This window comes from Grammomys surdaster, unplaced genomic scaffold (assembly GCF_004785775.1).
Source record: "Grammomys surdaster isolate TR1022 unplaced genomic scaffold, NIH_TR_1.0 237, whole genome shotgun sequence".
Taxonomy (NCBI): Eukaryota; Metazoa; Chordata; class Mammalia; order Rodentia; family Muridae; genus Grammomys; species Grammomys surdaster.
In genome coordinates this window covers 1,183,289-1,207,093 of record NW_021604682.1, presented here as the reverse complement: position 1 = coordinate 1,207,093, position 23,805 = coordinate 1,183,289, and the positions used below count along the sequence as shown (strand labels likewise).

The window sequence follows — 23,805 nt, the reverse complement described above, 5'->3', positions numbered from 1 at the left end:
TTCAATTCAATTCAATTCAATTCAATTCAATTCAATTCAATTCAATTCAATTCAATTCAATTCAAGGGAAAGACTGTTCTAGATTGTCAGGACATACACACGGGGTATGTTGGGGGCGGGGTGATTGACCTACCCTGATCAAGCAGGTTTAAAACCCAGGAGCTCGCTGGAAAAGCTCTGAGGGAGGGTGACTCTGTATCCCAGTTATCCTGCTGCCAGGATTAGGGAACAGTGGTGGGGCACAGCTAGCCCAGGCTAGACTGGCAAGTACTCTAATAATGGAAGCAAAGCATTCTTGAGACGAAGGGGATGGATGCTCTTGAACCCCAGTACAAGGTGGAAAGGGTACTCCCATAAGGTAGAGGCCCAGCCAGTGCCAGGGCATTGTCGAGGGGCAAGGTTAAGGATGAAGAGCTGATATCCATGCCTGTGCAGTTTGAGAACTATGATATCCCTTGTGGACTTGTCAAAGGATGGCTGAGGGAGTTCTGGCTGGGAAACCACAGGTCCAGGTTGGTGATTGCTAGAGGGACTGTAATTTGAACATACTAGTCTCTGGTCTAGTTTGGCTGGATAAGGCTCTTTGCATCCTGGATTGCCTGGTTTCTGAAGAGCCTCATACTCATGTATCAAGACCTCTTTCCACATTGAGTTGTAACTCTACTACCTCAGTAGCTGAATTCTCATGAGCACTTGAGTTTGATTCTGTAGTAGCTGCCCCTTCCTGTGCCATGCCATGAGTGTGTGTATGATAACCAGCTGTCCTGTGGCTGATGAGGATAGCCGTGTGCCCAAAGACCAGGCTTGGAATGAAGGTTTCTTGTATAGTATCATCTCTCCCCATATATGCAAAGTAGCACACACACACGTAAAAACAGTTTATAAAACACAACGGTACAGTCTAAGCAATACCTGTTATCCTAGCTGGGTGATGGTGGTGCACACCTTTAATCCCGGAACCTGGGAAACAGAGGCAGGTGGATCTCTGCGGTTCAAGGCCAGCCTGGTCTGTAGAGTGAGCTGCAGGACAGCCAGGGCTACACAGAGAAAGGCTGTCTTGAAAACAGTCACTCACTCACTCACTCACTCACTCAATCAGCTAATTAAACAAAAGCTATTATCTTATCCAAGATTACCATTTTAGTATTCCAGTCCCAAGCAGCTGTTAAAGCAAGACCTGGTTGCCCGCTATGGCCCCGCTGATCTTAAACTGGTTCTTCTTCGTCCTTCACGACATGTGTGGGAAGCCTCTTAAAGGCTCTGCAGTGTTTCTCTGACCCAGACTATGGTATTGTACCAGGCATAATCATTTAAGCTTTGCAGGCCCTGGCCTAGGAGTGTGAACTGAATTCTTCTTGGTGTTCCCTAAGCCCTGTTTCCAAAGTCATCCATTGGACTTAGGAAGAATGGCCTTCCTGGACTTGGTTGCATGGGAAGGAAAGCCACAGAGCTGCTCTGTGTCAGGGAGAAGGTTCTGAAAAGAAGGGCTTGGGTTAGCAGCACTGGGTACCCGTTACTAGCGTGGAACATCCCTGTCACCACACACAGGTCTTCTGATAACATGCCACATATCACGCATCCCTCTGCCAGCCGGGTACAAAGAGGAGATGGTGCGGTACCTGCGGTCAGTGCAGCTCCCTGATGGCGGCTGGGGGTTGTGAGTATGCTTAACAGCACATATCTCCATGTGTGTGCTTGCGTGTGTTTTATGTTCTCATGCTTGGGTTTTCAGGCAGCTGCTGAGAAGTGGGGTGACTGCAACCATGGACCTAGGGTGGGGCAGGCGAAAGCCTGGCCGGAGGAGGGTAGGCTGGTACCCATGCATAGCCTGACCACGCTTTTACCTCTGCTGTTGTGAATGGCTCTTGTGGTTGGCAGCCTCTTGGGACTCACGTGCCAAGTTAAAGCCAGCGTATTTTAAAACTGTGGAGGCAGCAGAGATGGCAGCAAATGTCGGGTCTCACAGACTCATCTCAGTCTGCTTTCCTGATGTGGTACACACTCTGGGAGTAGTGAGTAGGGCAGGCTCTGCCCAGATGGTTTTGAAACATTTGGATGTCTTCTGTTGAGTGAACTGAACTTTCCCTGGGCGTCCCTGAAGTGTGCTTTCTGTGTTGTCATGTTGGGGGGAGGTGTTACAGCAGTCTTTGCTAGGTACACTTCATTGCCAGTGTTGTTTCATTTTTTAGAAGTAGCAACAGATGACAGAAGCCCTTTCCCCATCAGTCTTATACTTCCACTAGGCACATTGAGGACAAGTCCACAGTGTTTGGGACCGCCCTGAACTATGTGGCTCTCAGAATCCTGGGTGTCGGGCCTGATGACCCTGACCTCGTGCGCGCTCGGAACATCCTTCACAAAAAAGGTACGTCCTGCATGGCATGTCAGCGTGACGAGCTCTTGTGAATGGGAATTAGTAAGATGCACCTCTGGTTGGAACACTCGGGAAAACACGAGCAGGGTGGAAACTGTTGAGTCGTTTAATAATTATTATTATTAATTTTAACTATTTGAAAAGACGTATTTATTCTTATGTGTATGGGTGGTTTTGCCTGCATGTACGTCTGTGTACCACATGCAGCGGTGCCCATGATGGCTAGAAGAGGGCGTCAGAGTCTCTGGAACTGTACTTACAGGTACTGTTGCTAGCCACCTGTGGGGTTCTGGGAACTGAACTCAGATCCTCTGCAAGAGCAGTATGTGCTTTTAACCTCTCGAGCCATCTCTCCAGCCCTAATTTTATTATTTTTAATTAATTCATTGATTAGTTAATTAGTGTGTGTGTTTGTTTTGTGTGATGGGTATGCACTTAGCCTAGCTGCAACTTGAATTTTTTTGGGGGGTGGTGGTGTTTGTTTGTTTGTTTTGAGACAGGGTCTCACATAGCTCAGGCTAGCCTTGAACTCACAATGTAGCCAAGGTTGGCCTTGACCTCCTGATCCATGTCCCGAGTGCCGGGATTACAAGCACACACTACCGTGCCTGGTTTATGGAGTGCTGGGAAGGGATTGAACTCGGGGCTTTGTGCCTGTGAGGGAAGCCCTCTACCAGTCAAGCTATAGTCTATAGTTTAAAGCAATTTGGTATTTTATAGCCTGCTTTCTTCATGAAAAGCAGCATGCTAATACAGTGCTAGTGGGATGGTCCACACAGTCTGCCTTTTGGAGGCAGCTGAGCTCCAGGTTAGCAGCCCCAGTGAGGGAGTTCTCATCCCCTCCACACTTGTCATCTTCTCATCCCCTCACACACACATCATGAGCCTGGACACGATTACTTCTCTCCTCACCTGTGGGCTTTAAAGTCCCTTCCAGGCCTGAGCAGGCCGCATGGCTCTCTCTGCTCTTAGAACAAAGCTTCTTGTTCCACTCTCCTGCCGCAACACCTCCTGTGGGCCTGCACTCTGCCCCTCCGAGGCCTACGCTCCTGTCTCGCTCTTTGCTACTTGTTCCAGGGCCTCCTTTCATTTCGCCAAAGTGTTTTCCTGCCTCAGGGCTCCCCTGCACCCTCTCCCCTCACCCCACGTTCCACCCTCACCCGGCCGTCTTGGAAACTCCTCTTCACACTTATAAATGTGCCTTACATTTCACTCCTTCAGGATGTCTTTCTGATCTCCCAGGCTAGGTGAAGTGTTCTGTATGCATTAAGAAACTCTGCAATCTTCTTTGAAGTCTCTGTCCCTGTTGTGACTAAGTAAGTCATCAGGAGCCTCCGACGTTATTGATCTTGTACTCTCAAAGTTCCCTTCTGTCCTCCTGTCGCTCTCTTGTTCTAATGCTTGCCCAGAAGAGGAATGTGCTTGCGTCATGCTTTCACTACTAGCTCTCTTGGTCTTTGTGACTTTGACACACTTGAATTTAGGACAGAACTTATAAAATGTGTGTAAATCAGTGTTGCCCTGTGTTGCACAAGAGACTGTTGCTTGGTAGGGGCAGGGAAGGCTCTGAACGTGGGGCTGCATGTCCTGCATGTCCTGCAGTCACTTGTGCTAGGCTATCTGCAGAATGGAAACACACAGATATGCAGCTTGGGCTTGTTGGAGAAAGAACAGCCAAGCAACACCCCCCCTTCCCTCTTCCTCTAGGCTCATGCCACTGTGTGTATCTGGGTCCCCCCCTCTCTGAGCTACCTGTGCAGGTAGCTGCTTTCATGTGTTCCTGCTTGGGGACAGGGGTATAAACAGCTCTTTGCAGGTTGGACACACCTGTTCTTGGCTACTGTTTCTACCCAGTGGCTGTGGTGTTTTAGGCAGGTATGGAATATGTCTTCTTATCTGGGAGTCACAGGACTCATGGAAGGCTGACCTTTAGCTCATGCAAGAAAGGGCACAAGAGAAAGCTGCAAGCCAGTATTCACTGTAACGGTAGCTGATTGTTCCTTCTGTCTTTGCAGGTGGTGCAGTGGGCATCCCTTCCTGGGGGAAGTTCTGGCTGGCTGTCCTGAATGTTTATAGCTGGGAAGGACTCAATACCCTCTTCCCTGAGATGTGGTATGCCTGCCCTCTGCCTCTTGCACTTCCTTCTCATAGATTGATGAGACCTAATGGGGTGGATTAGCATCTCACTAGAGGCGCTGATATGTTCTATAGATAAATAGAAAGAGGACTCTTTTAGGCAAAAGCAAGGCATCAGACTACCCAGCTCTGTAGCAGGCTGTGGGGCCCTGTAGGGTAATTACAGTACCCATTGTGTGGCTTGGTCTTTGTGGTAATAGACAACAGATCATACCTGGTAATTAGAAAAACTCAGAGTATATATAGAAGTAAAGGAAAGGACCTACCCCCCCACCCACCCCCACCAATCCCTGTATCTCTTTCTTAACTAATTTATGGTAAATGTTTGGGAAGTCCTAGATATTATTTCACCAATAAGCACTTACTTGTGCATCTTTAAATTTTGTTTTTTTTGTTTTTTGTTTTTTTTTCAGTATTTACCCAACAGAGTCAATGCCTATTCCTTACTAACTGAAACCTATGGTCTTTGTATTTTTCTTTTTTGTGAATATCTTATAAAAGCATTGGCGCCATATGTAATGCGTGCATAATTTACCCCCAGATTACACATACTAGGCGGTAAGGTCCCCCAAACCATACAGAGTGCATGCAGAGCCTGCTATCCTCTTGAAGACAGAGTTGGGGGATGCTGTGGTATAAATCTCACATGCAGAAAGACAGGATGCGAGGGGCTATTTGGGAAGGACAGCAGGGTCCTGAAACAAGAACTGGAAGGCTTTTTTTTTTTTTTTTTTTTAACTAGAAGACTTTGCTCTGCACGCTGGTTGAGTGGGATAAGTGTGTGGCAAATGCCTGGCCCAGTGAGAGCTGTGAAGAGAGCTATCCACGTGTAGGGCAGGGTGGGTGTACTGTTACTTGAAATGCAGAGGTATATTAGACTTGCGCTAACATCCAGTGGTCCGTCACTGGCAGCTCTCCTGGCTAGGGGCTAGACTTGCCTGGGGAGGTGCAGCCAGAGGAAAACCTTGTCAGGGTGGAGTGGGGGGCGAAAGCCTGGGGCTTCTGGTCTGTGTCCTTACACTGTAGGGCTCCTCCTATGACTATATGTGGAACTAGCTCCCTAGTCATTTGGCTTGGGACATAGATGCAAGTGTGTATAAAATGGATGAATGTTTTCACAGCAGCATGCCTGGAGGGGCCCAAGGCCTCAGGGCTGGTAACAGTGTAGGCTTATGTTCTTCTGTCCCTCGGACACAGCCTGCCTCTTCCAGGCTGTTTCCTGAATGGGTCCCTGCGCACCCCTCCACTATCTGGTGTCACTGCCGGCAGGTCTATCTGCCCATGAGCTACTGCTACGCCACTCGGCTAAGTGCCTCAGAGGACCCACTGGTTCAGAGCCTCCGCCAGGTAAGCCTCGTGGTCTCTAGGGACCTTGTGAGGAAATGGCACACAGCCTTTGGGGTCTTGGGCCTCGGGAGCTTGACTGCTTCTCAGTACTGTGGGGGTCCTAAGGAGTCGCTGCCTTCTCGCCTGTAAGCGAACGTAAACTGCTCAGAGGGATCTGGGCTATGGGAAGGGCATCTGCCGTTGCACAGTGTCCCGGTGTCACTTGGAGAGCTCAGAAGCTGCAGTCCTAGCCTGTGCTTGCAGTGACTGTTCTTGGGACTAAGCCCTAAGATGGACTTTGGGAGCAGGGTTTGCACTAGAGTGGGACCTAGGCTCTTAGGGCTGGGACAGTTCCTCAGATTAGCACTGGTATAAATGAACTAGCCAGACCTCACACCCTGTAGTGATAATTCATTGGATGTCCCTACCCCTGAACAGAGATATGACCCAGAACCCTGAGAGTGCACAGCCACTCCTGGTTAGAGTTAGTTTACCTTCTCTGTCTGCTGCTTCTGCTAGGCACTCAGGTATGCCCTGCCCTTTAGGAACTCTATGTGGAGGATTATGCCAGCATCGATTGGCCAGCACAGAAGAACAACGTGTGCCCCGATGACCTGTACACGCCACACAGCTGGCTGCTGCGTGTGGTGTATGGTGGGTGCCTCCTGAAGGTTGGGGGAGCCTGGGCAGTGCACAGTTAAGATGCTGCTCGGCTTTCCATGTTAATTCATTCACTCTGTCACTGCAACACACGACCTCTGTGCTGGGCCCTGGCGTGGGAACCGGAAAGGCATATCCTTGCTCTGGTCCCCCAACAAGAACCAGCCCCTGCCCAGTGATACCCACTCAGCATCACCTAAGCAGGGCAGGACATGGTGGGAGATAGGAAGCAGTCCTTCCTAGATGGGAAGGAGGAGGGATCCCAGGGGCAAGGAGAGGTCCAGATGCTGTACTGTTGAGGACCCATTCGCCTCTGAATAACTAGGGTGCAGCCCGCCCCACATATCTCTCCTAGTGCCGGGTGTTCACTCACGTCTTCTCCCCTGCAGGCCTCCTCAACCTGTATGAGCGTTTCCACAGCACCAGCCTGCGGCAGTGGGCCATCAAGATGCTGTATGAACACATTGTAGCTGACGACCGGTTCACTAAATGCATCAGCATTGGCCCGGTCAGTGTTCTTCCTCTCTGGTCCCTAGAGCAGCTTTGGTGGCACTGAGGTCCTTCAGATGTCCTAGGAGCTAGGCTCTGTCAAGCTAGGAATGAGGCAGGCTTATTTCCCAGATCCCAGCACATCTCCATTTGGGTCAATACATTTGAAGCACCACCTGGATCCATTCTCTGGGCTCAGTCAAGCTCTTTCTCCCATTGCCCTGCCTGGCTTTTGTCTGAGTCTGAATGCCTCCTGGAAGACTACTTCTCGAGCTTCCTGGCCAACTGGGTGGGGCGTTTCCCCCTCTGCTCTTCACAGATCCCACCCCTAGATAATTCACCTTCCACCACTTAGAGGTGGCAGGGTTATGGGGGAATGAAAACAGCAGGACTCTCATGTTCAGCTTCTGGTCTCTCTCGCATCTATCTGTGGATGCCAGGCGAGCTTCTGATTTCGATGTGCTTCCTGGGCCTGGCCAACTGTGTACACACTGAGGGATCTTGAGGAGCACACACCTGAGGCTGTAGTCATATACTGGCCAGAGTCACTAGAGAAAGGAAGCTGTCCTCATGGATGAGACACAGTCAGGATGTGGGCTGGGATATTGGTTACGGTACTGTGGTTGGTTGCCTATAGGTTCTCCAGATAAACACAACTAGCACTGAGCTTCCTCCTCTCTCTCTGTGGACTCCTGGTCCTTCTTTGACTCACCCGAGCTTGCCCAGATTCTTACTAGCTTCAGTTTGAGTCTATTCCCAGGGCCGTGGATGTATAGCAAATACTTAGGAAACCCCTTTAGGACAAATGAGGCCCCAGCCCACGGTAAAGTTGCATGGGTCCTGATGGCCATATATCCTACAGATCTCAAAAACCATCAACATGCTTGTCCGTTGGTCAGTGGATGGCCCATCCTCCCATGGCTTCCAGGAGCACGTCTCTCGGATCAAAGATTACCTTTGGTGAGTGTGGTTGAGTAGTCACTGGGATGTGGGGCAGAGTGCTCCCCAGAGACACGCAGCTATAACGCTGGGCCCCATGGCTCATCTAGTTAGGGGGCGAACCGTCAAGCCTCTGAGAATGTTTTATGGAATCGGGAGCATTGCCAGTTAGATTGTCTTGGGAAGTAACTAGCAGTAACCATGGTAATTCTCAGAGTCAGAGCCAGGAAGCCTAGGGACGCTGTGCCCAAGGTAGGGACTGTCACAAGGGCAGGGAGCCCTGTCCTTACAGAGGCCAGCTTCTCTGGTGGTGGTATGAGATAGGATAGCTAGGTAGACCAGCTCTAGAAGCCTACGGCACAGGCTAGTGCCCCTGGGTAAGCTGCTGTCTTGTTTCTGCTGGATGTAGCCCTTGTGCTGTGAGCCTAGCTGGGCAGCACTGAAGTCAGCACTGAGGAGAGGTGGGTAAGGATGCTGCCAGGGGGATCTGTAGGCTCTTTTGCATGTGTGTAGCTCCTTAAACCTTGTCCCTAACATAATCTTTTCTTGTCCCCATAGGCTGGGCCTTGATGGCATGAAAATGCAGGTAAGGGCGTAGAACGGAGGCTGCTGGCTCTCTCTGTAACCATCTCCACCTCTCTCTTTTTAATCTGTTTAGATTGATTATGCTTCAAAAGTGACAGTCAGGCATGGTGGCACTTAGCCCGTAGTTGATTAAAGCAGGAGGAGTGTGTTTGATACCAGACAGTGCTCTACAGCAAGACCCTGTTTCTGAATTAAAAGAGGGGGTGGGAGTGGGTCAGGAGTGACAAACCATGAAAAAAAAAAAAGAAAAAAAGAAAAAATTACTTCCTCAATACGGTCCTTTAATCCTCATGTCTGTGGGGCTGTGGGCACCTCCTGGTCTTTATGGTTTGCTGTATGTTCTCACATGTCCCTCTGTGGTCATTCTTCAGAGCGGACTAAACCATTACAGATGCAGGCTTGACTCAGATCCCCCAGAAACCTTCATCCTATTACTGTGATGGGGAAGTGGCTCTGGGTGGTAATGGTGTCTCTATAAGGATGTCTGGATATTCCTCTGGCAGCCCAGTGAGAGCTGTGTGTTCTCAGCTCGCAGGAGGACCCTAGAGATTATAGTCTTTAGCCGCCAGTACAGGAGGAGCCCCCAGGTCAGAGAGGTGGGCCCAGGCCTGAGAACTGTTCCTTTCTGTGGTACCTAGTGGTAAAGGAGGGTATAGTTGCGGTTGCTCAGAACAAGCAGGAAGTGGTTTGCTGGAGATATGATGTTGGTGATAGCACGTGATGTATGGTCAGCTTTCCCCTAGATCATTCTAGGGCTCTAGCCAAAGGGTGGGCAGTGGATATGTTTCTCTCTGATCATGTGTTTAGCTGGGATCTTAGGCCCCTACAGAGCTATGAGGGAGCTTAGGTCTGATCACCCTGTAGGATTGGGAGCTGGAGTTCCTGTCAGATATTTAAAGATCCTGAACAAAACCCACTGTGGGCTTGATCATCCATTTCCTACACTGAGACCCAAGACTGCTATTCAGAAAACCAGATTCCCAGGGTGGGATTTGAAGGGACCTTTCTTGCTATATCAGGGCCACAGTAATGTGTCAACTGGGTCCTTGACACCTTAAGCATACTTGGAAATGGGGGGGCCTTTGTTTCTAGTTGTCCCATGACTGGGGTACCATGCTGTCCTGGGGTATGGAGGAGTCTTCAAGGGAACATACGGTTCCGAGTATCCTGAGAAAGCGCAGTTCTGCCAGGGCCTGTGAAGGCAGGTGGGGCTCTAGTACCCATGTCTGCCTGCAAGATTGAGTGTTCTTCCATTCCTTTGTCAGCTACTAGGGTGCTCAGGGCTCAGAATCTGCTGTAGGGCGTTAACTGGGCACTCTCTGACAGGCTGTGTCCTGGGAGGAGTCAATGGATGGGGTTGCTCTAACAGCTCGTCTCTATGACAGGGCACCAATGGATCACAGATCTGGGACACTTCATTTGCTATCCAAGCACTGTTGGAGGTATGTGGCTGTATTTCTCTGGGCAGCCCCCACGGGATCTTCCTGTGTGCATAAGCTACACATGCACGCTGAAAGAAATTATGCGACTTACCATGCCTCTGTCACTTGCCTGTCTCCCAGTCCCCTGGTGATAATCCTAAGCAAGTACCAGCTTTACTTTGTAACCCGGATGCTAAACTGGAGCTTTGTGGGGATAGCCCAGGGGGTGTGAGTGGGCGGGTGGTCCCTGGGCTGGGTGGGCCTGAGGCTCTTAGAACATTAGCTGCTACCTGAGCTAGAGAGAAAGAGTGTTTCTCTGCAGGTGGGGTGAGAGCAGTGAAATCCCGAGTGTGTCTTTGGACAACCCGGGGCATAGGCCAGGTTCAGCTTCCAGAGGTCAGGACAGTGGGAGTCTGGTAACTGTCCAGGGTGGTCTCTTCCGTCCGTTCCTGTCTTTAGTCACATCTCACTGTCTTTTCTATCTTTAAAGCTGGGAACGTTAGGAAACCTAGAAAACTCTTTAAGATGTGTCAGTTTCTGGAGGTGGGGGTGGGTTAGCAAGATATCGCCAGGACACTGGAGGACTGGCTCAGCTGTGCTACCCTGCTGTCTTCTAGGCACGTGCACACCACAGACCTGAGTTTCTGCCCTGCCTGCAGAAGGCTCACGAGTTCCTGCGGCTCTCACAGGTGAGGCCCGTGCCCTTTCCTCGTCTGCCCTGACTCCCCGAGATGGCTTCCTTAGCCTGCTTCTGTGCTGCTCTGCCCTGCCCTAGACCATGTTGGTGCACCGAGTCACCCTAAGGTAGCTCCGGCCATGGCCTGCAGTGGCTCATCACTCGATAGAGATTTTCTGTTCTTGTTACTGGAACAACTGTGTGCGGAGGGCCAAAGCCAGCCTATGGCACAGTCAGGAGTTGTATTCTTGAGTGTCACAGCTTGTTCACATCCTAGCCATCTTTGAGGTGCCTCAGGCCTGTGGGTGCCATCCATGAAGCCATGTGTAGCCATCTGGTTTGCCAGATCACTGTTTCTATTCCCCTGTCCTCTGATCCCACTGGGATGTAGCTACCTGGGGATCCTCCAGGCAGCTGATGCCCATGCCTGTCTGGGGTATTAGGGGTGTGTCGGCACCGTGTCTTCCATAGCAGGGCATACACTCAGTGGTGGGCCCCACGGCACATGCAGACCTGTTGTCTTGCTCCTTGAACTGAGTCATGCAGCCCAGGAGTACTGAGCTGGTGAAGCTGGACAGGAGAGTAGGTTGTTCAGCCCTCTGTGGATGATCTAACTCCCAAGTAGTGATGAGGCCGTATGGGGCTCATGGGTGTCACGGTGCACTGACTGTGGATGGCAGATGGCAGCACAGGGTCCCAGGCACCAACACGTTTCTGTTTTCCACATATGCTCCTTGCTACTATCCAGATCCCAGACAACTTCCCTGACTATCAGAAGTATTACCGCCATATGCACAAGGTATGTATGGGTGACCCCACCCCAAGCCCGAAGCCCAGCTGTCTTCCGTCCCTCTGAGGAGGGCTTTCGGTTGCTTTTCTAGCTTCTCATTCTGTAGATACCTTGTGTCAGGGCCTTCGTTATCCCCTGAGGTAGCCTGTACCTCTGTGGCCAGGCTTCAGGGTCATTCAGGTATCTAGCACACACAGAGGCTAAGTAAAGAGCGGAGCATTGAGCTGGAGTGTTGAACTCAAGGCGGAGGGTATAAGGAACTCAGGGCCAGCATCAGCCGCCTTTGCTGTAAGGGCTTGCTGATAGATGCAGGCTATGGAGTATGATGGTGACGTAGTGGGGTCCCTGGGGCGCACCTGCTGCTGTTTAGGTTCCGGACCTGTTTTATTGCTGAGATCTGAGGGCATTCGGGATGGGCATGAAGTCCTAGATAGTCCCTGTGCTGAAGCCGAAGTCTGCTCAACTATGCCCAATTTAGGTGCTGCCGTGCGTTGGTGGCTGGGCCTCTCCTGGCTGTTACAGCTCTGTAGGGAGGAGCACTGCTGCACTCTCTCCCTGTAGGGCGGTTTCTCCTTCAGCACACTGGACTGTGGCTGGATCGTTGCTGACTGCACAGCCGAGGCTTTGAAGGCCGTGCTGCTCCTGCAGAATCAGTGTCCCTCAATCACCGAGCACATCCCCCGAGAGCGGCTTTGCGACGCTGTGGCTGTGGTGAGCGTCTGCCTTCATGCTTGCTTCTGGGGTTGTGTCTTAGCAGACTCAAACTGAATTGTAGGACGTCAGAGTCTGAGACTGCACCCTGGGATAGATCCTTGGAACTTCGGTTGGGTACGAAGGCTCTGTGCTGGAAGATACGGTGCCTAGCCTATCCCAGAAGTTACAAGGAGGCCATGTGGTACCCAGGGCTTCTCTTCTTAGCCTGAGGCTCAGGGAACTGCCCACATTAGTGACAGGATTTCTGCAGGTCTCCTTTGGGAGGGTTGGTGGTCTGTGCTAGAAATCCAAAGGGTTGGAAATGTCTGTTCGTCTTTGTGCAAAGTCCTTTCGGCACATCTGGTTTCTGTGTATATTTTTCCATGGGGGTCTGTATTGGAGTATGTCTCCAGATGTTGTGCAGCTGCATGGGGTACCTATCAAGCATGAAAGCTGGCTTCTTATCCCTCCTTCCCGTCCGATTGGTTAGTGATGCTTCGGCAAAGTCATGGTGTTCTTGTATGCTCAGTTGTCTGGGTGTCTTCTCTGGTTTCAGTTGCTAAGCTTGAGGAATTCTGACGGAGGATTCGCTACCTACGAGACTAAGCGTGGCGGGCATTTGCTGGAGCTGCTGAACCCCTCAGAGGTCTTTGGTAAGTGTTGACTAGCAGCGGGTGTGTAGACCAGGCTTGGCAACACTGGCAGGTCCATGTAGAACCCTCTATGAGCCCCAGAGTATACAGTGCCTGCATTTTTCTGTCTCAGGCCATGGAGACCTTAGGCTGGGGTTATACTCCCCTGTTTATCCACAGGGCCTTGTGCTGTGTGGAGACTGCCATGTGCCCTGCATACACTCAGTGACTCCCAGCACTTGTAAGGACCTATGTCAAGGGCTCCCTGGCCATGACTATTGTCACTAAAGTTCTATTCTGTCAGGGCAAGCTATCTCGTCACAGACTCTGGAGCCTGCTCTCCCCTTCCCTTATGCTGTCTACTTATCATATGCTTTGAGCTGTCATACACGTGGGGTTTTGGGGTGGGGTAGCAGTGGTAATAGCCCGGCTGTTTTGTGTGTGTTTCTTATAGCCTAGGCATGCAGGTCTCACTGTGCCCACTGTGGCCACTCTGCCCAGGTTGATCTTGGGTTAATGTCTGGGTGTAAGTCCTGCATGCTTCAACACCCTTGCTCACCACAGTCTGGCCTGAGCCATAGAGCGCTCAGGTACCTCCTTCTTCCTTTCTAGGAGACATCATGATTGACTACACGTATGTAGAGTGTACCTCTGCAGTGATGCAGGCACTGAAGCACTTCCACGAACACTTCCCAGACCACAGGACAGCAGAGATCAGGTAAGGAAGGTAAGGCAGGACTGAGTAGGGCCACAGCTCAGCATTCCCTGACATCAGACCATGGTTCTTCAACAAGATGAGTGGAGGCACTGGCTTGAGTAAATAGTGTGTGTGTGTGTGTGTGTTTGTCTCTGTGCCTCTGTGTGTGAGTCTCTGTGTGTGTAGGTCTGAGAAAGACAGTACAACTGTAACATGAGAATGAGTTATTTTTCCTATCTTCTTGAACATGTTTTAAAATGGACATACATACTTAGCGTCTCCACCAGTGTCTAGGTAAACAGCTGCTAAGTGTTCTTTCATGTTGGGAGCTAATGAATGGTCAGAAGCTCTTGAGATTGTTATATGGGGACCCTCACGTCACCCGATTTACACCCCTTTGTCCTTCCCCCATGAAGGGACTGCCCTTCTGTGTAACAGCCATTTCTTTTGTAATGGCCAGTTCTGCTACTTTGTAAAGGCCGGCCGGTTCTGCTGCTCTGGTCCGCTGGTCAGGGTCTAGCAAGAGAGAGAGTGGGGACGGAGGAAGGGCGAAAAAGGGAGCAAGAAACGCAAGAGATAGATACAAGACAGAGTCCGGTGGAGTCTCTTCAAGTCTCTTCTTTATTCTCCTCTCTTCTATATTCTCCTCACTCCTTCAGTCTCCTGACACCTCCCACCTTCTCACTCCTTCCACCTTCTATCTTCTCAATAGAAAGGAAATCCTGGGTATTTATACCCTTTACCACGTGACTTGCCCTCGTAGACAAGCTCAACTGAAGCTACTACGTCACATGCCTTGTAGCCATGGATACCAGGAGCACCTTGCAGCTGGGGGCACTAAACAGTGTAACAAGATGTTTATCAGAGTGTGCTCAGCTGTTGCAGGCTATTGAAAACAAGTCTCTTGTCAGGGTAATGGCTCGAGATGTCTGTAAAGATGATAGCCACTTTCGGCTAGGAGTCGGCTCCCAACACTTCTGTACTCTCAGTCATGGTTTGCTGTCTCTCTCTTTGACCCTGCCTCGGTGGAGCCCCACACTGGCCTGTGTTGGCTCCTTTCACTGTTCGTTACATGGAAGTGCAGGAATGTTTCATTTGCTGGAAGTAACTACACGACAGCCCGTCCCTTCCGCTGGTTCCTGCATCCTTTTGGTCTGCCTTGTTTGTGATGTTTCTTGAGTCTTGGAGAGGTTGTATATCTGTTCATTTTCTCCATCTTTGGTTGAACATGGGGCTGTTCTGACATAGCAACAATTCCTTTGTCTCAGGAGCTTGACTGGTTATGAGTCTTTGTGTACACCTCTCATTATTAAAGTCACCATCCGTGACTGGTGACAGCCGAAGGCGGCAGGAATGTAAGGTGTAACACAAACGTTTAGAAGGGGCACATCAGATCTGTTTAATAAAGCAGTGTCAGTGGCCTCCTCATGGGGCCTATGATTTTCCTACCCATGACCTTTGCCCTGGCTTGCATATCACACGTGAGTTTCTTCCTTCGGAGGGGGCCTTACATCACAGCAGGAAGCCGTAAAGTTGCATTTTCTTACTATTGTTTTAATGTTGTGTTACTGTTGTATTAATGGGCACATCTTACCTGACGTTTCTACTGTGACAAGCGGGGTCCATAGCTGAGCTGAACTGTTGGAGATAGTCCTACAGCAACAGCCTACCTGCTGTCACCAACAGCCTATATGCTGTCTTCAGCATTATGAAAGCCAGCTCGCAAGGAAGTAGTTTCTGCTTTTGTCTTAACCTAATTTTGCCAAAGTACATGGTGTCTAAACAGTAGGGACTATCAGGCTGGAGAGATGGCTCAGTGGTTAAGATCACTGACCGCTCTTCCAGAGGTCCTGAGCTGAGGTCAATTCCCAGCAACCACATGGTGGCTCACAACCATCTGTAATGGCATCTGATGCCCTCTTCAAGTGTGTCTGAAGACAGCTACAGTGTACTCATATACATAAACATGTAATTCTTAAAAAAAGAAAATCCAGTAGGGACTATCTACTTTTGTTTTGCAACCAAAAAGAGTGACAGTGTCCTTACGGTTTGAGGGGCCTGTCTAATAGCTCCAAGGGAGGTAGCCCACTCCTAGCATTGAGAAAGTTCACCAAAAACCCATAGATAAAACAATATACATTAAAAGAAAGAGTGAGAGATAAAGCTTGGAGAGATGGCTCAGTTAACAGCATTCAGACTGATCTCCTTTGTCCCCATGAAACAAGGCATGCCTGGTACCTCCATCTCCCACTCTGAGACCGTGAGCCCAATTAAACTCTTTCTGCTGTAAGTTGCATGGTTGTGGTGTTTCATCACAACATCAGGAGAGTAACTAATACAGAAGCTGGTACTGAGATAGATTGCCGTGAGGGACCCAAGCATGTTTCTTTGGAGAATGCGGAAGGCTTTGTAATGTTGGACTAGAAAAGTAGTTGAACGCTGTTTGTAGATGACAGACCATCCTAGTAGGATGTTGGGAGACAGTGCGGAGAACTATGCCACCCGTGGAAGCCCAGCTCAACTGGGCCGCAGAGCATTCTGGTGATACTTTAGCAAAGACAGCTATTTTCTGCCTTCTCCTAAGAACTTGCCTGAGGCTGAACACGTTAGTAATTGCTCGTAGGCAGGTGTACAATGAAGAAAGGCAAATGGGACAGAAATACAGATGCACAGTTTGAAGAGGGAATTTACCTCGGGAGCCAGGCTGTGCTGAGAGAGAGCATGTGTTTCCCTAAACTTTGCCAGCCTGTGTTCCCTCCTGTGTCCCATAGCTGCTTCCCCCCACTCCTTGAACATGAAACGCCCCCCCTACCCCGTATGTTTTGATCTGTTTGAAGGGAAGTTGTTCTCATTCTCCTGAGACCCTTGTGTGGGCAGGATTGGGGAAGGCTTTGTAATCTGATCTGCAATGGTCAGCGGGCTAACCGCCTGTGTTACAGGGAGACCCTCAACCAAGGCCTGGACTTCTGCCGAATGAAGCAGAGAGCTGACGGCTCCTGGGAGGGGTGAGTAGACAGCCGGTGGAAGGTGGTATGCACCGGGGGCAGTCTGTCCTTTCTGCCCTCGTCCTGGGAGCCTCGGGGAGCTGGGGCTTCCTGGATGTCGTCGTCCTTGGCTGATGCTCCCTGCTGCATGCACCGGCAGGTCTTGAGTGCCTGGGTTGGAGGAGGCTGTGGCTGAGCCAGGTGAACAGTACCATCTTCAGGAGGTCACACTCCCGCTGCCTGGGATGTGTGTGAGCACTTCTTTTACCAGCTGCCCAGGCCCCTTCCTCCCTCTTTCCTCTCCCTTTCCAGCCCTCCGTCCTCTTTCTCTGTTTCTTACTCTCTCTTTGGTTTTGTGAGACAGTGTCTTGCTGTATGTCTCGGGCTGGTTTTAAATTAGCAATCCTCCTGTCTTAGCCCAGTGCTGGGAATGTACCCCCATTCTCCAGTCTAGTTCTGCCCTCCCTAGCTGAGGTTGTCCCAGTACCTGGATGGAGTACCTGTGCTCTCCCTTAGAGTGAAGACCAAGTCTGACATTCTCTTCTGTTCCCTCCAGCTCCTGGGGGGTTTGTTTCACCTACGGCACCTGGTTTGGCTTGGAAGCATTCGCTTGCATGGGGCATACCTACCAAGACGGGTGAGTGTGGCTTTCAGGCAGATGGCGGGTGAGGGCATTGCCAAGATAACTCTTCTGTTTTCTGTGCTGTGATAAAGCACTGGCCAACAGCCCCTTAGGGAAGAAAGAGTTTACTTCAGGCTTATACTTTCAGATCATAGTCCATCCTTGAGGGAAGTTAGGGCAGGAACTGAAGTGGAGACCATGAAAGAAAGCCCACTTAGCCAACTCCCTTACACAGTGGGCTGGACCCTCCCACTTTCTTCCATTGTTCTCTCTTCCCTGGTGACCCTGTGTTGACAGTAAAACTAAGCAGGCCAGTAGTGCTCTGCCATGGTGGTCTTTTTCCTTTGATATTTTATTTTAATATTTTTTAAACAGGTAAGATCACTATTTCAGAAAATGGGAATTCTAAGGACATATTTTCTTGGCTCATAAGCCTTGCCTAGGCATTACCTCAGCATCTTTCAAATCTCTCATCCTGATGAGAAAGGACTAAGGTCTTGGAATTCAGGAAAAGAGAACTTGGTTCAGGCCCTGTCTCTGGCTGCCCTAGCCAGCGCTTCTAGATCTAGTGGGTTTGGAAATCAGGGACGCTGTGCTGAGGCAGGTGCAACCCAGGGATGCCTCATTCTGTGTGCCCACATACCCAGCCTACAAGTGTCTGTAGCTGCAGAGTATTTTCCTCTGTGCCCAGCAACTCTGTGAGACATGTGCGCCCGTATCCACTCACTTCTGCAGGCCACCCTGTGACGCTAAGGCAGCCTGTCAGGATGTGGATTCACTCAAGTCATGATGGCCCAAACCTCCTGCTCTCTCTACAGGGCTGCTTGTGCAGAAGTAACTCAGGCCTGCAACTTCCTCCTGTCCCGGCAGATGGCGGATGGTGGCTGGGGGGAGGACTTTGAGTCCTGTGAACAGCGGCGGTATGTGCAGAGTGCCGGGTCCCAGGTCCACAGCACGTGCTGGGCCCTGATGGGTTTGATGGCTGTCAGGTAAGGGCAAAGGGAATCATCTGTGGGAGTGTATACTAGGGACAGCCAGCTTTGAGAAGGTGGCCTAGGGTAGGGACAAATGTGGGAAGATGTGAAAAGAGCCCCAGGACTGGACCACTATTCCTCTGTAACTGTGGATGGAGACAGCTTCAGAAACCACATCCCCGATTCCTAGGCTAAGTGGCAACCCGTGTGGATAAGGGTACCTGCAGAGAGACTCCTCTCTTAGACACGGTCCACCTGTCCATTGGTAGTCGGAACTTGATGGCAGAGCAGGAGCATCTGGGCCTGAGGGCTGTGGTGGGGAGCTGAAAGCACTGCCTCAGTACTCAGACTACAGCTGCTTCTAGCCCTCTTGTATCCATATTGAGCCACATGTACTGCACTGGTGTCCACAGGGGCACATATGCATCTGGATGCACATGCAAGTGCGTATCTATGTTTAGGTGTATACCTATGTGTTCACACAGGTGTAGGAGTATAGACACACCTGCTGTCTTAGCCTGTGTTGCCGCAGTACATTTGAAGCCATTTGGAGATCTTCTTGAAATCCCCACAGTCAGTGTGTACAGGGAGCCCAAGGGCAGGAGAGTCGTCAGTCTGTTCCTACTCTGTCCCCCACTGGTGGCCTTGCTTCTGTCAGATGCTCAGTGCATCAGAGCACCTAGCTTCTGTGGTTTCCAGTCAGCAGGTGACCAAGGGGGCTGGCTTATAGGTTCAGAGGTTCAGTCCATTATCATTAAGGCGGGAGCATGGCAACGTCCAGGCAGGTATGGTGCAGGAGAAGTTGAGAGTTCTACATCTTCATCTGAAGGCCTCTTAAGAGATTTACTTTCAGGCAGCTAGGACTAGGGTCTTAAAGCCCACACCCACAGTAACATACCTACTCCAACAAGGCCATACTTCCTAATAGTGCCACTCCCTGGCCCAAGCATGTACAACCCATCAGATTCCACTCCCTGGCTCCCATAGGCTTATTCAAACATATGAGTCTATGGGGGTCATCTATGGGGGCTGTATGTAAACATAGCATAATAAAAAATACATTTACTCCAACTTCCAAAGTCCCCATAGTCTATAGCAATCTCAACAGTGTTACAAGTCAAGAGCTCAAGGTCTCTTCTGAGATCCATCCAATCACTTAACTGTAATCCCCAAAGCAAGACCCAAACTGTAATTCCCAAAGGAAACCAGCTGGACAAACTCCAGACTCTGCATTTCCATGTCTGATGTCAAAGCTATCTTCAGATCCCAACTCCTTTTTCCTCTTTGTTGACTGCAACAAACTTCTTTCTCCTGGGCTGGTTCCACTCCCTGTTAGCAGATTTTCTCAGCAGACAGCCTATGGCTCTGGCATCGCAGAGGTCTCCAAGGCAACTGCAATGTTACAGCTTCTTGTTTCAATGTCTGGGATCCACACATGATCTTCTGGGCTCCTCCAAAGGGCTGGCCTCACTTCTCCAGCTCTGCCCTCTGTAGCACTCTAAGCTCTGGTTGACTCCACTCCACTGCCGTTGCTGTTCTTGGTGATCATCCCATGGTACTGGCATCTCCAATGCACTGGGGTCTTCTGCTGCAACTAGGCTTTACCAATAGCCTTTCATAGGCTCTCTTCATGGTGCCAAGCCTCAATTCCTTTGCCTGACCCCTTCAGTCCTGGACCATCAACTGCAACTGGGGCTGCACCTTCACCAATGGCCTTCCCTGGCCTCTCACTGTGCCAAGCCTCAGCTGCTCTTCATGACCCCTTCATGCCTTCAAAACCAGTACCACCTGGGTGACTCTTATACATTACCAAGTCCAGCCACAGCATGAGGTACAGCCCTGGCTATCTCAGGAACACAGGTCCTTTGTGCTCTCAGAAAATACTTTCCAGAAGATTTTACCTCAGTGATGCTGGTCTCTTCTTAATCACCACTAATTTCTTAGCTCCAGCTAACCAGCATCAATTGTCCCAGTTGTCCCTTCTATTCTGGACTCTAAAGCCAGAGCCCCTTGGTCAGAGCTGCTGAGTTCTGCTTCCAGTGGCTAGAACCTGATTCCCCTTATTATATCAGCAGCTTTCTGTTTTCTAACTCCCTCACTGCCTAAGCTTGGCTGTCCTGGAACTTGCCCTGTAGACTGACCTTGAACTCAGAGATCTACATGGCTCTGTGTCCTGGCTCTGGTACCACCATGCCTGGACTTAAGCTTTTCTTCACCTAGAACTTGCTCTGTCACAGGCTGGCTTTGAACTCAAGAAGGTCTACTTGTCTTTGCATCCTGGAATTAAAGGTGTGTCAACAAGCCTGAACCTAAGCTTAGCTGGGTGGGATCTTGCCCCAAGGTCCCACTCCTTTCATCTCCTGTCTCTTAGAACATAGGATTCAGCTCCATTCTACTTCCTAGTGCCCTTTTGATACTTGAACCATATATTTTCTTTTTTTCCTTTCTCAGCTTGCTACGCTTGTTCAGAATGCTTTTCATGAGACTTAACCAGAGAACAAAGTCTCTGTTGGGCTTTTTTTGAGACTTCTTTTGTCAGTGCAATTAATATAAATCTCTTTACCTTAGCCTCAAACAGTGTCTTTGGACAAAGCCAAAAAACAGCTACATTCTTCACCAGAATATTAGAAAAACAGTCTCTTGGCCACATATTAAAGTTCTTCTTCACTGAAACCTCTTAGGCCAGGAGGCCTACGCAATTCAAATGACCCTCAGTACCACCATCTTCCATATTCCCACTTGGATGACCCATTAAGCTCCACTTAAAGCATTCCATAGCTTTCTAAATCCAAAGTCTTAAAATCCACATTCTTCCAAACAAAAGCATGGTCAGGCCTATCACAGCAATACCCCACTCCTGGTACCAACTTCTGTCTTAGAGTCTTACTGCTGTGAGCAGACACCATGACCAAGACAACCCTTATAAGGACAACATTTAATTGGGGCTGGCTTACAGGTTCAGAGATTCAGTCTAGTATCATCAAGGCAGGAACATGGCAGCATCCAGGCAGGCATGGTGCAGGAGGAGCTGAGAGGTCTAGTCTACATCTTTGTCTGCAGGCCTCTAAGAGAAGACTCACTTCCAGAAAGTTTAGGGCTAGGGTATTAAAGCCCACACCCATGGTGACACACTTACTCCAACAAGGCTATACTTCCTAATAGTGCCACTCACTAGCCCAAGCATGTACAAACCATCACAGCAGGGTAGGCATAAGGCTTTTCTTCCTCCCTAGGGAATATATCAGCACCGTGTGCCAGCTATGTCATCATGGCAACTATATCGCCCCATCTGTGCACCCCCATCTCTGGGATACTCTGCTTCTCAGGGCTCATGGGAAGATTACAGCAGGAGTTTCTGGTGTTCTGCTTGTTAGAGTTTACCTCTGTCTTAGGATTTCATTGCTGTGAGCAGACACCATGACTACGACAACTCCTATAAAGGACAACATTTAATTGGGGCTGCCTTACAGTTTCAGGGGTTCAGTCCATTATCATCATGGCAGTGTGCAGGTAGACACTGTGGTGGAAGAGGAACTGAGAGTTCCACATCTTGATCCCCCTGCAGCAGAAGGGGATTGTGTGTGTCATACTGGGCAGAGCTTGAACATATATAACCTCAAAGCCCTCCTCCACAGTGACACACTTCCTCCAACAAGGCCACACCTTCTAATAGTGCCACTCCCTGTGGCCGAGCATTCAAACCCGTTCCTCCTCCAACCACTGCTATCATCGTCATGGGATTTGGAGACTTTTTTGTTCTCCTTGGATGCATGTTTCTACCACATGGTGGGTGTGTTCATGCCTGTCTTCTTGCCCCTTAGGCATCCTGACATCAGTGCTCAGGAGAGAGGGATCAGATGTCTGCTAGGGAAGCAGCTCCCCAATGGAGACTGGCCTCAGGTGTGTGAGGGATGGGTGGTCGTTCCCACACTGATTCCCAGCTTGCCCATTAGTTTGCACACGCTCTCCTATGGCCGTGTTCCTCTGCGGGGGCTTTGGAGACCTGGGATATGGGCACTGCCCAGCAGAGGCTTGTCCTGCTTGTAGACCTGAGATGTGGTGAGCACAGTTTGCTATCTGTAAAGGGAACTGGCTGGGGAAGAACTGGAGAGTTGGCGTCTCCTGCACAACCTCAGGTCTACCCTGTGTTTTTTGTGTGTGGTTCCTCATTAACGAGATGTGCAGATGGGTTTCCACGTGTCCCTGTGGTTATGGGGATTGTTAGAGACTACTAGACCAAGGAAGAATGTTTACCTCAAGCTATAGTCTCTGAACTGGGACCAAAGTAGAACAGTACTGTTGCCAGCCTGTGCTTCCCTGTCTTTGCTTGCTTGTCTTTGGTTCATCAGCTTTCCCCAGGCAGACTTGCCCTAGGGCTGGGAAGTTCAGTAGTTAGGACCACCATCCAGGGACAAGCTCCTTACCCCTCATTTTTCCATGTCTTTCCAGGAGAACATCTCCGGGGTCTTCAACAAGTCCTGTGCCATCAGCTACACAAACTACAGAAACATCTTCCCCATCTGGACCCTGGGTCGCTTCTACAACCTGTATCCTGACAATCCCCTCTCTGGCCACATTTGAACACGTGTGTGCCAGTGCTGCACCTGGCCAGCGTCATCACCATCCAGGTCCAGGAGAGCCTAGTTTCTTGGCTAGGTGATAAGAGCCTTCTTAGCCCCACCTAGGCCTTGTTCTCTATGTCTGTTGACATGAGGCTGGGGACAGGGTCAGGGTTGGTGACTTTAGACACTTGTCAGTGTGTGCTTAGTTCTGGGACTGGCTTCAGTGAGAAAGGAAAAAGATGAGCCTTGAGATCCAGAGAGGCACAGTGTACTCCAAAGCGCCTGGGTATCCTTGAGGGAGCCAGGCTATAGAGCTTTCACGATCAGTGACTTCCCTGTGAGGGAGCAGCTGGCTTCTTCACTTCCTCCCGTGTCGAGTGTGGAATGGGCCCTTGAGCAGACTTCTGTTTGCTGTGCTGGGGGAGTTAGAGCAACCCTTTGGGGTGGGTATGCTCAAAGAATGGCTCAGTGGCAAGTGAGGCAAGTCCCTTGCTCATTGTGCCCTGAGCAGTGTCTGTTGTCCCCAGAAACTTACCACTCATGACTGCATCACTGTATGAAACACCAGTTTTCCAGAAAGGAAATGCAAACTCACTTTGTCCTAAAAATGCTACTGAAAGTCATTTGAATGATCATGGACTCCCTTAATAAACAGACACTGGGCTGATGGCCCAGTTGTAAAGAACATTGGCTGCTCTTTCAGAGGACCTGGGTTTGCTTCCCGGCACCCACCTGGTGGCTAACAACATGTAACTCCAGTTCTCAGGGACCCAGTGTCTTCTGGCCTCTGTGGGCACTGCACACATGGTACATAGACATATATACACTCATAACACTTAGCCACATAAAATTAATCTTGAAAATAAAATATTAAAAATAAAACAACCCCTTTCCCGAGACATTTCATCCTGGAGTATATCCTGAGTCTGTGTGGCAAGGAGCCAGACGTAGTATCCAATTCTGCCCCTGGATTATAAGCTTACACACATCGCATTGGTTTCTGGGATGTCAGCATCCTGGTGTTCAGGCTTCTCATTCTTCTTGTTGAGGTAGAGAAGCACACGTGGGAAGCCATTAGGGTAGATAGTGGTTGTAGCGGTTCCTGCCAGGGGATGACACTGGAGTGAGGACAGCTGGTCACATGAGCTCACCAGTTAGTCCACCGAGCCAGCCAGGAAAACGCCTATGACACCCAAAGACCATTATCAGCTCTTATGCCAGCTGTGCCTTGAGTCCAAGTGAGGA

At 50.0% G+C, this 23,805-nt stretch overlaps 1 protein-coding gene across 1 annotated transcript in view; it reads left to right on the top strand.

Annotated features, from left to right (window-relative positions):
- Lss (lanosterol synthase) overlaps window positions 1–23,247 on the top strand; it is a 25,557-nt gene extending 2,310 nt beyond the window's left edge. The window contains exons 4-22 of the mRNA XM_028773918.1: window positions 1,549–1,657; window positions 2,244–2,365; window positions 4,390–4,486; window positions 5,722–5,857; window positions 6,382–6,490; window positions 6,886–7,004; window positions 7,848–7,945; window positions 8,483–8,510; window positions 9,895–9,951; window positions 10,548–10,619; window positions 11,355–11,405; window positions 11,958–12,107; window positions 12,646–12,742; window positions 13,334–13,439; window positions 16,358–16,423; window positions 16,959–17,039; window positions 17,843–18,013; window positions 21,820–21,898; window positions 22,448–23,247. Of these exons, the coding sequence (XP_028629751.1) occupies window positions 1,549–1,657; window positions 2,244–2,365; window positions 4,390–4,486; window positions 5,722–5,857; window positions 6,382–6,490; window positions 6,886–7,004; window positions 7,848–7,945; window positions 8,483–8,510; window positions 9,895–9,951; window positions 10,548–10,619; window positions 11,355–11,405; window positions 11,958–12,107; window positions 12,646–12,742; window positions 13,334–13,439; window positions 16,358–16,423; window positions 16,959–17,039; window positions 17,843–18,013; window positions 21,820–21,898; window positions 22,448–22,579 (1,880 nt within the window). The 3' untranslated portion in view covers window positions 22,580–23,247. The remainder of the gene's footprint in view (window positions 1–1,548; window positions 1,658–2,243; window positions 2,366–4,389; window positions 4,487–5,721; window positions 5,858–6,381; window positions 6,491–6,885; window positions 7,005–7,847; window positions 7,946–8,482; window positions 8,511–9,894; window positions 9,952–10,547; window positions 10,620–11,354; window positions 11,406–11,957; window positions 12,108–12,645; window positions 12,743–13,333; window positions 13,440–16,357; window positions 16,424–16,958; window positions 17,040–17,842; window positions 18,014–21,819; window positions 21,899–22,447) is intronic.
- The last annotated feature ends 558 nt before the right edge of the window (window positions 23,248–23,805 follow it).